The 16,742-nt window shown below is 35.4% G+C and overlaps 1 protein-coding gene across 3 annotated transcripts in view; it reads right to left on the bottom strand.

The window, feature by feature from the left end:
* PPFIA2 (PTPRF interacting protein alpha 2) overlaps window positions 1–16,742 on the bottom strand; it is a 481,896-nt gene that overhangs the window by 124,322 nt on the left and 340,832 nt on the right. For all 3 annotated transcript variants that reach the window (XM_042947253.1, XM_042947254.1, XM_042947252.1), the window contains one exon: window positions 18–239. In XM_042947253.1, the coding sequence (XP_042803187.1) occupies window positions 18–239 (222 nt within the window). The remainder of the gene's footprint in view (window positions 1–17; window positions 240–16,742) is intronic.

A 16,742-nucleotide genomic window follows, 5' to 3' on the forward strand; every position in this document is an offset into this window, starting at 1 on the left:
CGTTATGAATCACTTACCTCCCTAATGTCCCTTTGATATTTAGTGTTCATTTCTTCTGTTTTAATGAGATCCTTTCTTGCTGTCTCTGCTTCCTGTTCCACCTCTCCCACTCGGGAAGAGAGTGCTGCTAAACGTTCCTTCATTTGAGCCATTTCATAGTTTTGCTTTTCAAGCAATTCTTGTAGTTCGACTATTTGGCTAGTTTCATCAGTTGAGTCTATAGAACCGTTGGACAAACGCTGCAGGAAAAGAACAAGAAATGGCACTTAGGATTCTCTTCATCTTTAATTTAAAATCCATGAACTTAAAGAAATGAAACTGATGGAGCTTTCACACTGAGAAATAAGAACCCTAACTAGTTTTGAAAAAAAACTAAGTTTTTGAGAAAAGTCTTAATGGACATTAAAATATAAAGGTAGATCAGTAATTTTCAAACAGGTTAACAGATGCATTTGAACAGATGCAACTTAGCATGAAACACTCGTGTATCCCAAACATTTAACAAATGGCAGTTATTATTTTGTCAGTTATATCCAAAGTTTATTGTAAACAATATTTATATAAGCAGCATATTATTAAATGATAAGAAGGAGCACAGAAACTGTGTAATATTTTTTATTTATTTATTTATTTATTTATTTTTGAGAGGGATATCATGCAAGCGGGGGGGGGCACAGAGGGGAAGAGCAAATTTTTTTAAAGTTTTTTATTTTGAGAGACAGAGAGCAAGGGAGGGGCAGAGAGAGAGAGGGAGAGAAGATGAGAAAGGGAGAGAGAGAATTCCAAGTAGGCCCTGTGTTTTCAGCACAGAGCCTGACATGGGGCTTGATATCATGAAATGTGAGATTATGATCCAAGCCAAACTCAGGAGCTGGATGCTCCTGACTGAGCCACTCAGGCATCCTGGGAGAGAAAGAATCTTTTTTTTTTTTTTCAATATATGAAATTTATTGTCAAATTGGAGAAAGAATCTTAAACAAGCTCTCTTCCCAGCACAGAGCCCAACATGGGGCTCGATCTCAGGACCATGAGATCATGACCTGAGTCGAAATCAAGAGTCGGGTGCTTAACTAACTGAGCCACTGAGGTGCTCCATATTTTCTATTTTTATTCAAGATCCTGGTGCATTTGCAAGTTTCATTTTCAATGACTCTCAGAGAAAGAACTTTACACACATTTTTCTTTTAACGAAGGTTATTCCTGGCGTGAATGTGACCTAGCTAGAATAAAGGTATAGCATAAAAAAAGCCTTGATTTCTATATTGTTAAGAACATAAAAGTCATGAATGCACACAACCCACAGGAAGGAGGCTTAAAAGGATTAAATACTTTGAGACTGATTTCTCCCCTTGCTGCTTAGAAACCAGGGTGACCCATGTCTTCAGAAGCATGTCCTACAGCCTAACTGTACTGGAGAAGTTCTGTGGTGGAGACAGGGCCACAACTGGAGAAATAGCACTAAAAGAAAAAGGGCACAGCCAGGCTGAAATAAGAAAATGATGATGCACTTTGCCTTAACATAAATGCAAATAACAGATGCCCAGATTAAAAGGGCAAATTAAATTTTCCCAAATTAAACCCCAAATCAAAAAAGATAAACATGAAAAAAGAATGAGAAAATGAGAAAAAGCAAAGAAAGTACCGTTAATTTTAGTACAGTGCTTGTTTGGAAAACACGAATCTGTGTTAATACAATAGACACATGAAGAAACTATTTGAATGTTACATAAATTTTGCGTTTTCCTTTTTTCAATATATTGAAGTCGAGCTGACCTACAATGTTCCATCAGTTTCAGGTGCACAGCATAATGATCCGGCGGTTCTATATGTTATGCTGTGCTCTAAATTTTGTGTTTTCTTATGCGCGACTTCATTCCTGAGAATCACTGGTTAAACACAGAATCCCATACCCAGCTGAACTGAGCTGTGTAGGAACACACAAAATGAACTCGTGCACGCTCCTCAGACATCTAACATCGCCTCAGTGTATCTCAGGCTTTGAGTCACACCACCCCCATCGTGTTACAATTTTCTGTCTGATTTCAGATACCCCACTTTCTATCACTTCACAGTAATGCACAAACCCCCAAACCCATCTGACATCCATTTCTGCAAGCAAAATTCAGGTCTTCTTCAAGTCCAAGAGTCATATTTACAGTATTTATGCAATTCTTGACTATTTAACGTGTAAAACGGTGCTACAATTTTCATTGGTTTTCTATCTCTTTGTTTTATGCCATTGATAAAGTTGTGACACAAACCCCTCTTCTGCCACAAGCCCTGTGTTTTGCATTGTGCAGTTTTGCAGAGCTCAGAACTTTGAGGGATGCAAATGACACATTAGAGCAGCACTGACTGTAGGAGAAAAGAGGGAGGACAGAAAGCACCACAAAAGCAGTGAGAAAGAGAAAATAGAGAGCAAACAGGGATCACAGACCAATGGCAAGGGGTGTTTACTAAGTCCAGGAACTAACACATGAAGAAGCAACCTGGAAAATCTAAATTAAAATAGCAGAAAAGATGGAGTTAATCTTAAAATGGTATCAAAGATGCCAGATCTACAGACCTAATACCTTGAAGGTATTACTGAACTCTTAAATTGCAGATACTGAACATCTGATAATCTAGTAAAAGAAGTAAGAGATTTTACAAATATGTAGGAATGTCAGAGATGCTGCTGAGATCCAGCAACTCTATTTCCCCGACTGCTGAGATGGCTGCTTGCTGAGGGATCAGAGTCCGTCAGGGTCTTTCCAAAGATCCCTGAGGTGTGCAATGCCACACACAATGAAGAGGTACTGGGAAGCTAATGAAAAACCAACTTTCTAGACAGTTTTTATGGATACAAAATGCAAACACATTGATGGTGACCCTTATACAGGACACAACTATGTGTACATGGAGCTGAGATAAGCCAGTTTATAATTAGGCAACAACTGAGAACTGGTTTAGGGAAGAAGGCTAGAGCCAATTGCCAGTCAGTTATGCCCAAATTTGGTATAACTGAGGTATGATATTACAGGGTTTTTTTCATAATAGGAAATATCTTTGAACTCTGTATACTACTTACAGGTAACTAAGCGATCTTAAGCTTTAATAGAACTTCTACTTCCTCACATTGAGGACTTTCTTTAGTCAACTAAAAAAAAAGGCAATTTTTTAGAAGCTACACAAATCACTAGAAAACAAATTTTTGCTTTGAAAAATGTTTTATGTTACTGGAGAGAATACACTTAGGTTTCTGGAACCCTAAAGAACTTGGGAGAACTGAGACTCACGTAATCACACAGAGCTGATTTGAAGTAAAATGCAGAACTTTTCTTTTCAAGTTTATTTATTTTGAGAGAGAGAGAGGGAGAATTAGAGCATGCATGGGGGAGGGGTAGAGACAGAGGAGAGAGAGACTCCCAATTAGGCTCTGTGCTGTCAGCGCAGAGCCTGACTCTGGACTTGATCCCATGATCCGTGAGATCATGACCTGAGCCAAAATCAAGAGTCAGATGCTCAACAGACTGAGCCACCCAGGCACCCCTAAATTGCAGAACTTTTAATTCCCAGTTAAGTTCATCTACCCTTTACCATATTGCCTTTACTCAGAATATAAAGATCAACAGATACAAATTATGCATGGTATATGGTATAGACAAGTACCAAGAATGTAGTGTGTATTCATACACACACACATATGCATTCAGTAAATATTTGTTAAGTCAACGGAATCATGTTAATTTTCTAATTAGAAAAATGATTAGTCCAATTCTGTGCACCTGAAGTCCATTAAAATCTTGTTTAAAAATTGCATATTTTGAACGGGCTCAAGGTAAGAAAATTTTAATTAAGTATAAACAGTAATCAGGCAACTAAAAAAACCACTTAAAATGCTAACCTTTTTAATTCCTTTAGTAACAGATGTATAACATAAGGTCTTTACACTACTTTGAAATTTGGGACTATCCATGGAAAATTTCTGAACTCTCAATTTTTTTCTGAAGTGTTTTTAAATCTTTTATTTTTTTAAAAAAAATTTTTAATGTTTTATTTATTTTTGAGAGAGAGAGAGAGAGGCAGAGTGTGAGTGGGGGAGGGGCAGAGAGAGGGAAACAGAATCCAAAGCAGGCTCCAGGCTCTGAGCTGTCAGCACAGAGCCTGACGCAGGGCTCGAACTCATGAACTGTGAGATCATGACCTGAGCTAAAGTCGGACACTTAACCGACTGAGCCACCCAGGTGCCCCTTAAATCTTTTAGTTTTTAAAAAATATGTAACATTTCATGTATTCAAATCACCTTAAATATATTTTATGGTGAGGTTAATATATTTTCTCATAATTTCATAGTAAAAGTTCATTTAAAAACTGTGATTTATATCTAGAAAAAGAATACATAACTTTTGTTCGAAATCATTTAACAGTGATTTGTAGACTTATCTTTAAAATAAATTGTGGCACTTTAACTGAAATGACCTATTATTGAATTAAAAGAAAATCCAGTGGTTCTTTTAAACAGCTTTATTGAGATAGAATTTATAACCATAAAATTTTCCCATTTACAGCATAAATGTCAATGGTGTCTAATATACTTAAAGAGTTGTACTATCAACATAATCTAATTTGAGAACATTTCGTCACCCCAAATAGAAACCTCTTGTCCATTAACAATCATTTGCAGCTGACCCCCACCTCCAGCCCTAGGCACGATTTATCTACTGCTGCCACTGTAAATCTGCCTATTTGGTACTTTTCACATAAACTGAATCAGAATAGATAGTCTTTTGTGACTGGCTTTATTCGCTGAACAAAATGTGTTTGAATTTCATTCATGTTGTAGTATCAGATTTTTTTTGATTGCTGAATAGTATTCCATCATGTGGATATACTACATGTTATTTATATATTCATGTGGTAATAGACATTTAGATTGTTTTCACCTTTGGGCTAATGTAAATAATGCTGTTATAAACATCTGTGTACAAGTCTTTGTGTGGACATGTGTTTTATATTCTTGTGGATAGATTCCTAGGAGTAGAATAGCTGAATCACATGGAAATTCTACATTAACATTTTGAAGTACTATTTCCCAAAATGGCTGCACCACTTTACATTCCCACTGGCAACCATGTGACTTCCAATTTATCACATTCTCACCAAACCTTGTTATTGCCTGCCTTTTTATTACAGCTACTCTAGTGTGATTGAAGTGGTATCTCCTTGTGATTTTGATTTGCATTTTGATTTGCATTTGATTTGACTTGATTTGATTTTGATTTTGATTTGCACTTCCTAATGGCTAATGATATGGAGCCTCTTTTCACGTCTTTATTGTCAGTTATGTATCTTCTCTGTCTATTCAAATTTTTTACTCATTTACTAATTGAGTTATTTGTCTTTTTATTAATGAGTTACAATAATTATTTATATATAGGTGTGTGTGTGTGTACACACACACACACACACACACATATATATATATATATATATATATATATATATATATATATATATATATACAATTCCTTTATCAGTTATATGATTTCCAAATAGTTCTTCTCAGTCTATAGATTATCTTTTCACTTTGACAGTGCCGTTTGAAATGCAAGTGTTTTTAATTTTAATGAAGTCCAATTTATCATTTTCCCCTTTATACCTTGCACTTTGGTATTGTATCAAGAAATTATTTCCTAACACAAGGTTATGAAGAGTTTCAATGTTTTTCTCTTAAACGTTGTACCAGGAAGAAAGAACTAGGTGTTGGGATTTTGTTAAATGTGCTGATACATTCCTGACATCAAGGAAAGTCTCGTCAAGCAGAGGAATAGCACATAAATAAGCAATTATTAAGTATGACAATGAATGTTATCATAAAGTTTCATGATAAACATCCTAAATATTTATGACATGGGACCAGAGAGACGATACTATTTGTGATACTCTTTGACTTTGATCTTTAAAGATGAGTAATTACATTTAAAGTAAAATAAGGAGGGTATTTATTTCAGAAAGGTAAAGCATGAGCACAGGCAGGGAGGTAGTTTCTGCAGGGCAATTACAGGTTGTACTGTGTGGAGAGCCAGACACGAGTGCTGTAGACGAGTGCAAGAGACTGGGAAAAAAGGCTGCCATAGATTAAGATGGCTTTAGCTTTTTGTATGAAATACAATGCACTTTGAGTACTAAATAGAATGACAGAGAGTCATCAAAGGTTTTTGAAGAGGGAAATAACACGTGAAAACCTGCTGTCAAACTGTTCATCTCTCTTCATGACCTGGTAACCTATTTAAAGCCTTAACTACCAGTAACTTTCTCTTTCCCTTTCACTTTCTCTTTCCCTCCCCCCATGGCTAGAGTTGATGGATAAAATACAGGATGTCCAGTTATATTTAAATTTCAGATAAACAACGAAAAATTTTTAGAATAAGATATAACATGCAGTATTTGGATTAAGCTTATACTAGAGGAATTGATGATGCAAAGAAAACACTGAGCCCAAATCCAGAATAAGAGCACATCATGTATTTATCTGGCAGAGGAAATAGAAAAATCAAAGACTGGGAGACACAAGTGGGTTTAGGATTTTCAAGGGGGACCAGTATAGCTAGAATGGAATAGGCTATAGCAAGATGATGGGAGTGAGCATACATGGGTAGATGATGTTGATTCTTGAGATGCCAGGGGTTCCTGAGTTCATTGTAAGACACTGACTTTTACTCTGGGTTAGATGGGCCCCATAGGAAGGTACTGAGCAGAGGAGTGACAGTCTTTTAGAAAAAATTTGTCTGCTTTACCTTGTGACATATTTGAATTAGACCCATTTCTATGACCTCTTTATGTGTCAAGGAACACCTTGTGTGTTCAATCCTCTTTGATGACTCTGAACCCTTAGAAGATGCAGTAGGCCAAGGTCTGTGGGCTCCTACTTCTGGCAGTTGGTATTGTTACAATCTTTGCCATCCTCCACACCAATCCTCACCTGGGATTTGTAGCTGGATTTTCCTGTTCAACACATGATGTCTGGGTCATCTACTCCCACCTGAATTACTATAATAACCTTCTAACTGGTCTCTTTGTTTCTAACCTTATCCTCTTACTCCTATTTTTTAAAACAGTCAGAGTGGTCCATGGTAATCTTGTTACATGGTAGTCAGATCAAGTCACTCCTCTGCTCAAAACACTCCAGTGGTTTTCCATCCTACCCAGTACAAAAGCAAAAATCTTGTAATAAGCAATAACCACCGCCCCTGACTCCCTACTCCACTGTCCTTCCCTCCATGCCACAGCCTCCCTGACCTCTCTCCTACTATTTTCCCACTGGCTCTCTCAATTCAGCCACACTGGCAACCTCACTGCTCCTCTAATAAGTCCATTACTCTCCCACATTGCAGCCTTGCCTTTAGATTGTCCTTTTTTAAAAAAATTTTGTTTTTAATGTTTATTTATTTTTGAGAGAGAGAGAGAGCATGAGCGGGTGAGGGGCAGAGAGAGAGGGAGACACAGATTCCAAAGCAGGCTCCAGACTCCGAGTTGTCAGCACAGAACCTGATGTGGGGCTCGAACTCACAAACCACGAGATCATGACCTGAGCAAAGTTGGGTGCCCAACTGACTGAGCCACCCAGGTGACCCTAAATTGTCCTTCTGACTGAAATGTTCTTCCTTAGTGTTCCAAGTGGCTAACAACCTCAACCACTTCAATGAAGCCGATCCTGACCACCTTATTTAAAACAGAAAACTGCCCTTACTTCCACATCTCCTCAGGACTCCTGATTGTGTGTGTGTGTGTGTGTGTGTGTGTGTGTGTGTGTGTGTGTGTGTGTGTATGTGTGTGTTTATCTACTTTTTCTTTTCTTCAATATCAGCTTCTAACATACTAAATGACTTACTTATTTGTATTTATTGTTTATTGTCTGTTAACCTCTTCCAACTTGCTAGATCGTAAGCTCCAGCCAGGAAAAGAGCCTTTATATGTTTTCTTTTTTGTGTATCACAAGCACATAGAATGATGCCTGGCATGTGATGGTAATGAGATAGAATTTGGTTGACTGAATAAATGTTTTGATTACTTGTGTCTCTAGTGAGTAAAACAGCACCTTCCACAAAAATATATTTGTTAAATGAATGAATGAATGCATGAATGAGTGAAAGAAAATTTCTGGTAATAAGTAAGATGAGTTTTAGGAAAAGCAGTAAGGATTCAAAGAAAAATAAAATACGGAGACAATATTTTCAGCCATCATTGTGCAAAGTTGACGAAAAAATATTTTCATAAAACGCAAATACAGGGGCACCTGGGTGGCTCAGTTGGTTAAGCGTCTGACTCTTGGTTTCAGCTAGAGGTCGTGATCTTGCAGTTGGTGAAATTGAGCCCTGCATTGGGCTCCACACTGACAGCGCAGAGCCTGCTTGGAATTCTTTCCTTCCCTGTCTCTCTGCCTCTCCCTTGCTCACTCTCTCTGTCTCTCTCTCAAACTAAATACACAAACTTAAAAATATAAGCAAATAGGAAAGAGAACTTATTTTTCTCCTGTTTTAAAGCAGGAGAATTATCTTTATGGTAGAAAAATCTGAAATAAACTAAAGAAACATTATAAATGTACATTAAAGTAAATGATATGGTAGAAATATACAGCCTACATCTAAGACCAAATGAAGCGAATGAAGCTGAAGCCCCAGATGTCCTACCATGTCATGGCCATAGTGCTTCTAAAGTTAATCCTGAGATAAAGCCAGAAATATAAACATGTTCTTCCATTGTCTATCAGGTAAATACTAGAAATATGTCTCTCTTTGTATTTGATAATCTTCAACAAAATGACTTCACCATTAATATGTTTTCCTTCCTACTTCTGGCTTTAATATTGAGTTAAAAAATAGTATAACATGTTAAAAAAAACCCCGGTTGTCTTGTTAAATTACTAATTGCCCATTTTCATTCTGCATTTTATCTTGGTTTAATGGTTGTTCCTTATTTTGAGCATATTTTAGTGACTACATAGTGCTCCTCTACCCCACTAAAGAATAGTAGTTTAGGAAACATAATAGTGAATATAATTTTCACATTTCTTTTAAATGGTAAAATAATGCCTGTTGAATGTACAGAACAGAGAGCATTTAAAGTGCTATATTAGTATAACAATAATTAAGTTCCCCTTGGACAGTTTTTTTTTGTTTTTTTGTTTTTTGTTTTTTTAAGAGAGAGAGAGAATAAGAGTGCAAGCAAGTGGGGAAGGGGAACAGGGAAAGAGAAAGAGAATCTTAAGCAGGTCCCATGCTCAGAGCAGAGTCTGACACAGGACACAATCTCACGACCATGAGATCATGACCTGAGCCAAAATCAAGAGTCATACAGTTAACCAACTGAGCCACCCAGGTGCCCCTTTATAAGATCTCTGAGGTGGATGGACACTGACTATGCAGAACGAAATACTTGTTTGACCTCTGCCTACACCAAGAAGCCATTATTTTTGAGAGCTGATACCTTTTCCTCAGATTTACTGAGATATACTTGATATGTAACACTTTGTAACTTTAAGATGTACAACATGATAATCATTACATGTAAATGTCATGAAATGATCACAATAAGGTTAGCTAACACACATCCATCATCTCATGTAGTTACCATTTCTTTTCTGTAGTGACAACAGTTAAGATCTACTCTTAGCAACTTTCAAATATGTAATATAGTACTCTTAACTGTAGTCGCCATGGCAGCTGATAATTTAATCTTATTATGAACATATTTCCACACGTGATTTGCACATTTTGACACCTCTTTTCTAATGTTTTTCATGCCTAATGCATAAGTCCTTGATTCTCTCCTAATGACTCTCTCCTAATTTCAAGTAAATCTCTTTCTCTTATGCATTTTATTTCTCATGGTTTATTAATCTCTCTAGAGAAAATAAAAAAGGTGGGGCCAAAGAGTAGAAAGTAGGAATTTATTTTACTATCAGTTAAATCCAGATATTAAAGGCACAGATACACGTAAGACTTAGCATTGAAGGGGTCACACCAAGCCCTTCCATTCCATTTTTGAAAATAGATCTATGAATATTATGGTTAGAAATAAATTATTGTTTGGTCAGAAAAATATACTAAGATTTGCAATCATTAACATAAGCAATCTATTTCTAATAATTCTGTGGTGGATTGGGGAGAATCTATAAAGTGGCAAAGTCTTATAAGATATATTTCACTCTGTGAGAAGAAAACTATAGTATTATTGAAATATAGAGCCAAAAACAATGAAATAACACAAATCTAGAGGAAAAGCATTCATAAGCACAAAAATAATAGAGAAAAAAAAACCTAGAACCAGTTCATTGGAAATTTCCTAAGTGAGTCAGCAATGTTGGGGTGAAAAAAAATGTATATAACAGAAAAAAGACTGAATCAATCAGGGATTCCATGGGCTGTTAGTGAAGTCTCTTTGTGAAGTCTATGAGTAAATCCTAGACCAAGCATTGACTCAAGGAGGGACTTTGGAAGACTTCAGCCAATCTGATGTCCCAGTAAATATTTCCTTTCATTCCAAGAGACCATTATACTCTTCATTTTACTTTAAATCTGCAAATTTGGATTTGCCTCCAAATCCTCAATAGGATTGTATCTTTCATTAGAATAATGACAACTAATAATAATAGCTATAATTTACTGAGTCCTTACTTATCCTGACATATTCATAAGATGTCTGGCTCTATGCATGGGTTTCTAATAATTATTCTACTTCACTAATATTTGTTAAGTTCTGACGATGTGTTAGACACTGCTACAGAGCATGACGTGCCTAAACCCTATAAGGAACTATTGTATACAGAAAAGGAAACTGAAGCAAGGAACACAGGTATTTTGCTTACAGTCACACTACTAAAAAGTGATGAGGTTCAAACATGAGCATAGGTATTCCAGTGTCATATATCTAGGATTTTTTTTTCTTTTCTCCTCTCTCTCTTCTTTTTCTTTCTTTCATTCTCTCACTTTCTCTCTCTGCTTACTTTTGTTTCTTTACTCTTTTATTTATGAATTTATTCAATCTCTACTTGTTATTTCATTTATCCATTCATTCAATCACTAAAACTCTGTTTAGCCTTTACCATATGCCAGACAGTAGGTTGGGGGCTCAGAATATGAGGATTCCTACCTGAGTGTAACATAATATAGGAAAAAAGAGTAAACCAAATCAAGCAACTAAACAATTAACAAAATTCATAAGGACCAAAAAGTATTTAAGCACTGAGGAGTCCAAATGCTTCACAGCTATGATTCTGGGCATTTTGTGTCAGCCTAGACTGTTTCTGTTAATTTCCATACTGCTTTTTAGCTCCCAGAAATCAGACCTGAACTCAGATTTCAAATCTTCTCCTATATGTACACACATTTTGTCTTTGTTCTGAAATTCTCCAGCACAGAATCCACAGCTATTATTTCCAATTCCACATTGACTCTTTAAATCTGTTTAATCATATGTAAACCATCTATTTATAAACCTTACAAATCTAGAACCTAGAATAAAGCAGACATAATATCTGTACTCCATATCAGTTATTCTCAACCACGACCACACATTAGAAACTTTGGGAGGGTTGAATAAAAATACAAAGTGAATTCCACTCTAAATGTGATACACATAAGGCTCCTAGAAGAAAACATAGGCAGGAATTTCTTTGGTATTGGCTGTAGAAATACTTCAGACAAGGGAAACAAAAGCAAAATTAAAGTATTGGGACTACATCAAACTAAAAGGCTTTTGCACAGCGAAGGAAACCATAAATCAAACAAAAAGGCAACCTACTGAATGGGAGAAGATATTTGCAAAAGACATATCAGATAAGGGGTTAATATCCAAAATATTTAAAGAACTTATATAACTCAACATTAAAAATACAAACCATCCAATTAAAAAAATGGGCAGAGGATCTGAACAGACATGTTTCCAAAGAAGACACACAGATGGTCAACAGACACATGAAAAGATGCTCAACATCACTAATCATCAGAGAAATGCAACTCAAAACCACAATGAGATATCACCTTACATGTGTCAGAATGGCTAAACTGAAAAACACAAGACAGAACAAGTGTTGGTGAGAAAGTGGAGAAGGAACCCTCACACACTATTGGTGAGAGCATGAATTGGTACAGCTACTGTGGAAAACAGTATGGAGGTTTCTCAAAAAGTTAAAAATAGAATTACCATGTAATTCACAAATTCTACTACTGGGTATTTACCCAAAGAAAATAAAAACACTAATCCAAAAAGATATATGCACCCCTATATTTATTGCAGCATTATTTACGATAGCCAAAATATGGAAGCAGTCCAAGTGTCCATCCACAGATGAATGGATAAAGAAGATGTGGTATATACAAAAATATATATTTATGTATATATATGTATATATATGTGTATATATATATGTGTATATATATATACACACACACACACATATGTATAATGGTATAATACTCAGACATAAAAAAGAATGACATCTTGCCATTTTCCAACAGCATGGATGGACCGAGAGGGTATAATGCTAAGTGAAATAAGTCAAGCAGAGAAAGACAAATACCATATGATTTCACTCATATGTAGAATTTAAGAAACAAATGAACAAATAAAGAATAAAAAAAGAGACAACAATCAGACTCTTAAATACAGAGAACAAACTGGTGGTTGCAGGAGGGGAGGTGGATGAAGGGAGGAGTGAAACAGATAAAGGAGATCAAAAGTACACCTAACTGGATGAACACTGAGTAATGTAGAAAATTGTTCAGTCATTATATACATTTGAAGCTAATATAACACTGTATGTTAATTATACTTCAATTAAAAAAATGATCCCACTCTAAACCATATCCAATAGTGGAGTCCGGGTATATAATTGTTTTTAAATCTCCCTAAGTAATTGTAATGTTTAGTTGTGTTAAGAACCATAGATCCATATTATCCAGGTACTTTACTAATTACTGTATCCAATTTAGTCATCAAACCTAAAAAATTGCCATAAAGAGGGAAAGAATTTAAAGTAATAAAATAATATAATGACTGGTGAAATGAATGTAATAAAAGATGTAATAACAGATCTGAGAAATTAGTATTCTTTATTGTAGTATCAACAAATTATTTTAAAATATATTTAATGGTTCAAATGGAAAGACTTGACTACCTCTTATTTTTGAAAGATGGAAAGAAATAAACCTCTATATAGAGTTGACTGAAAATTGCCCTACTTGGAAAATTTCTAGATCAGATGATTTCTTATAGTTACTTCCCCATTAATGATTTTATTATTCTACATTGAGAATTACAAAGTTATTATGATACCATAAATTCCTAGAAATTTTATTTAGTTAGAATATCTAGCTGATGGACTTTCACTTGTCAGTTCTTTAATGTGGTCAATCGTTTCATTAATAACTATAAAATATATTTATTATTTTCTCAGACATTTTAAGTCATTCTTAACTTCCACCAAATTTAAAAGCAAGGATATTTTAATCTGAGGAATATCTGTTACTTTGAAGTTCTAATATTTTCATAATGTTTAAAGTAGAATATAATTTATTCACTATATCTGGTATATGTAGCTTGACAGAAATATACTTCATTCTGTAGTGTCTTGAATCTAGATGAAACATGAAGAATTTCTATTCAATAGTCCCATGATTGATATTAATAATACTCAGAAATGTAAAGAGTAGTTATTTCCCATATTACCACATGAAATAAACATACCGAATGATTAATGTGGAAAAACATTCATCTATAAAATTCTTAAGTGTTCTAAAAAAAGAAGATATAAGGAGGTATATGTATAGCGGAGAATTTTTGGTTTTTGTTTTTCATTTTTGCTTATAACTGAAAATCTTGAATTCCTTCTTTGTTTAGCTATAGAATAAAGAAGTAACATTGGAGAAAATCTTTTTTCTTTTAGGAAGAATCACTCAGCACTCCTTTTAGATATGTAAATATAAGGCTAGTAGGCACCCCTGCCCTAGAAGAATATTTAATGAAACCTTGACAAACTGTCTCTTCCAGTGTTTCTTGATATAAGAGAGGATAGCAGGAGGGTAATTTGCATAATTACTAGGAAACCTCAGGGGAGAAAGGAAAAACAAGACTGCTTTCCTTTCAGTTTTGAAGTTCAGAGTTATTCCAAATTATCCTACAAACTAAGACAATTGACTGAATCATTATAGTTTCCAAGAGCTAGTGAAAAGAATGTAGGAAGTGGGAGTATGCACTGGGACCTGAGTCCAATATCCAACATCAGTCATGGTTCCAGCTCAGTGGGTAGCTGGCTCTGGAGGACATTCCTGACTCAGTCATCTTGATGAGTTTGGTAGCCTAACTGTGAAACTAAGCCCTCAAGGTGGTATAACTTGAAGAAGGGGGAATCCTCACTGAAGAACCACTCTGCCATGGGATGTCACTACTGCTGGCGGAACTTCACACCAGGCCAGTGACTGGTACGGAAGGATTTCACTTAGCCTGTATGTCAGTGGGCTATTGCAATGGTACATGGATGACATTTGATTTTGAGGAGCCACCTATTTTTAAAAGTGATAATTTGAAAACTCAAAAGAGGCAATGGCAATTAAAAAAAATTGTTGCTCACTTGTTACCTTATCACATTTTCTAGTTCTCTTTTTACAAAATGTTTAAAAAAAAATGCTTCTTTTGACCTGATTAAGTTTTAGAGGTTCTTAGATAGTTCAGGCAGAGCAAGAATGGTCCCAAGAGAGAGCTACCAGGTTTACTGTTCATTGGGTCACGTGAGTCCTCTTGTATTTAAGTGAAATAGTCAAAAGAGGGCTCAACTTATTTGTAGCCCAATTAGATCATAACTGTTATATATGTAAAGAATTAATAATGGATATAAGAATAATAAATGTGAATCAAACACTTTTATTTTAAGTTTTTAAATTTAAAATTTCTATGTTTTTACATTAAAAACTTTTTTTAATTTAAAATTTAATTTCTGTTAGAGAAGCATGCAGATGGTTAAAAAACAAACATTTAATCCCCAGGTTAAAAAAAAATAGTTTACCATCGGAATACCTATCAATGAAATTCATCACTCTAAGAGATGTCTTAGTCTTGATAATAATTCTTAGAAAACTTGTAATAGAAGAGCAACTCCAAATCTGAAAAATGGTTACCATGGAAAGCATCATAATTAATGTTATCATTATAGTCTAGATCATTATAAAGTTGCATAAAACGTGAGTTTATAAAATCAAGTATACCATTCTGACCCATGCTACTCTTTGGTGTACTGAAGTCTTAAACATTGTATTGAACATTGAAGTCTTGGGCAATATATTAGAAATAAAGAAATAAAAATTGGGAGGGAAGAGAAAAAAGAATAAAATACTTCTAAATTTCTTAAACTCTTAGAAAAGTCTAAGACCACAACATACTCTTGAAATCAATATGTCAGACAGCTTTTTAAAAAAATTTTTAATGTTTATTCATTTTTGAGAGAGAGACAGAGAGACAGAGCGTGAATGGGGGAGGGGCAGAGAGAGAGGGAGACACAGAATCTGAAACAGGCTGTAGGTTCTGAGTCCTCAGCACAGAGCCCAACATGGGGCTCGAACCACAAACTGTGAGATCATGACCTGAGCTGAAGTCAGATGCTGCACCAACTGAGCCACCCAGGTGCCCCAATACGTTAGCAAGTTTGATGGATGTCGTATCAATATTGAAAAATCAATAGAATGTTTTATGCCAGCATTAATTTATTAGAAAAAATATGAAAATAATCAAAATAGCAACAAAACTATGTCTAGAAACAAATAACAATCTTCAAGACCTCTATGTGACAGATTAACAATTTTATTGAAGAACATAAAATAATTCATAAAAAAATGGAGACAGAAGCCATGTTAAAGACATGTAACAAAAAAAAAAAGGCAAATCATTTAAAGCCTTGTAGAAATGGGAAGCATTTGCAGACTTTTGAGCAGACTGAGATGTTGAAAATAGACTGTGAAGGCTGCACTGGAGAAGCAGAGAGATGGGGCAGGAAATAATTACAATAATTCAGGTGACAGATGATTGGAAGTGGTTCAGAGTGTAGAGATTAATAGAGATGATGAGAAGTGGACAGATTCTAGGTATAATTTGAAAGCAGGGCAAATCAAGTTCTTTACAGTTTGATGTGGGGTGTGAGACATAGGGAGGACTTGAAGGTGACTCAGTATTTTTCAACTTGAGCAACTGGAAAGGCAAAGTTTCCGTGATTTGAGATGGAAAAGATGCAATTTGCTTGGGTGGGGGGATACAAGAGGTGGGTTTTTGACATTTTAAGTGTGCAATATCTTTTAGATGAACAAGTGGCAATGTTGAATAGGCCGTTGGATAAATGTTTGGTTGTAGAGTCTGAACTAGAGGTAAAGCTTTGTAAACTATTAGCATATGGATACTAGTTAAGACTGACTGGCAATCATTGAGAGAAGAAATGGAGGACTGAGCCTTGGATCACATCAAGAAGTCGGAAAGAAGAATATGGTCCAACAAGATAGGAGACTGTGACGGAGCCACTGGTGAAGTAAGAGATAAACAAAAATAGTGTGGTTTCCTGTAATGCAAGTTAAAAAAAAAAGGAATCAAGGAGGAGTGATCTACTATGACATCAACTACAACAAAGGTTGAGAATTGGCCTTTGTATTTACCAATATAAAATTAGTGGTGATGGTAACAGGAGACGTTTCTGTAGAATGGTGGGGCAAAGACTCTATTGG

The sequence above is a fragment of the Panthera leo genome, chromosome B4 (genome assembly GCF_018350215.1).
Source record: "Panthera leo isolate Ple1 chromosome B4, P.leo_Ple1_pat1.1, whole genome shotgun sequence".
Taxonomy (NCBI): domain Eukaryota; kingdom Metazoa; phylum Chordata; class Mammalia; order Carnivora; family Felidae; genus Panthera; species Panthera leo.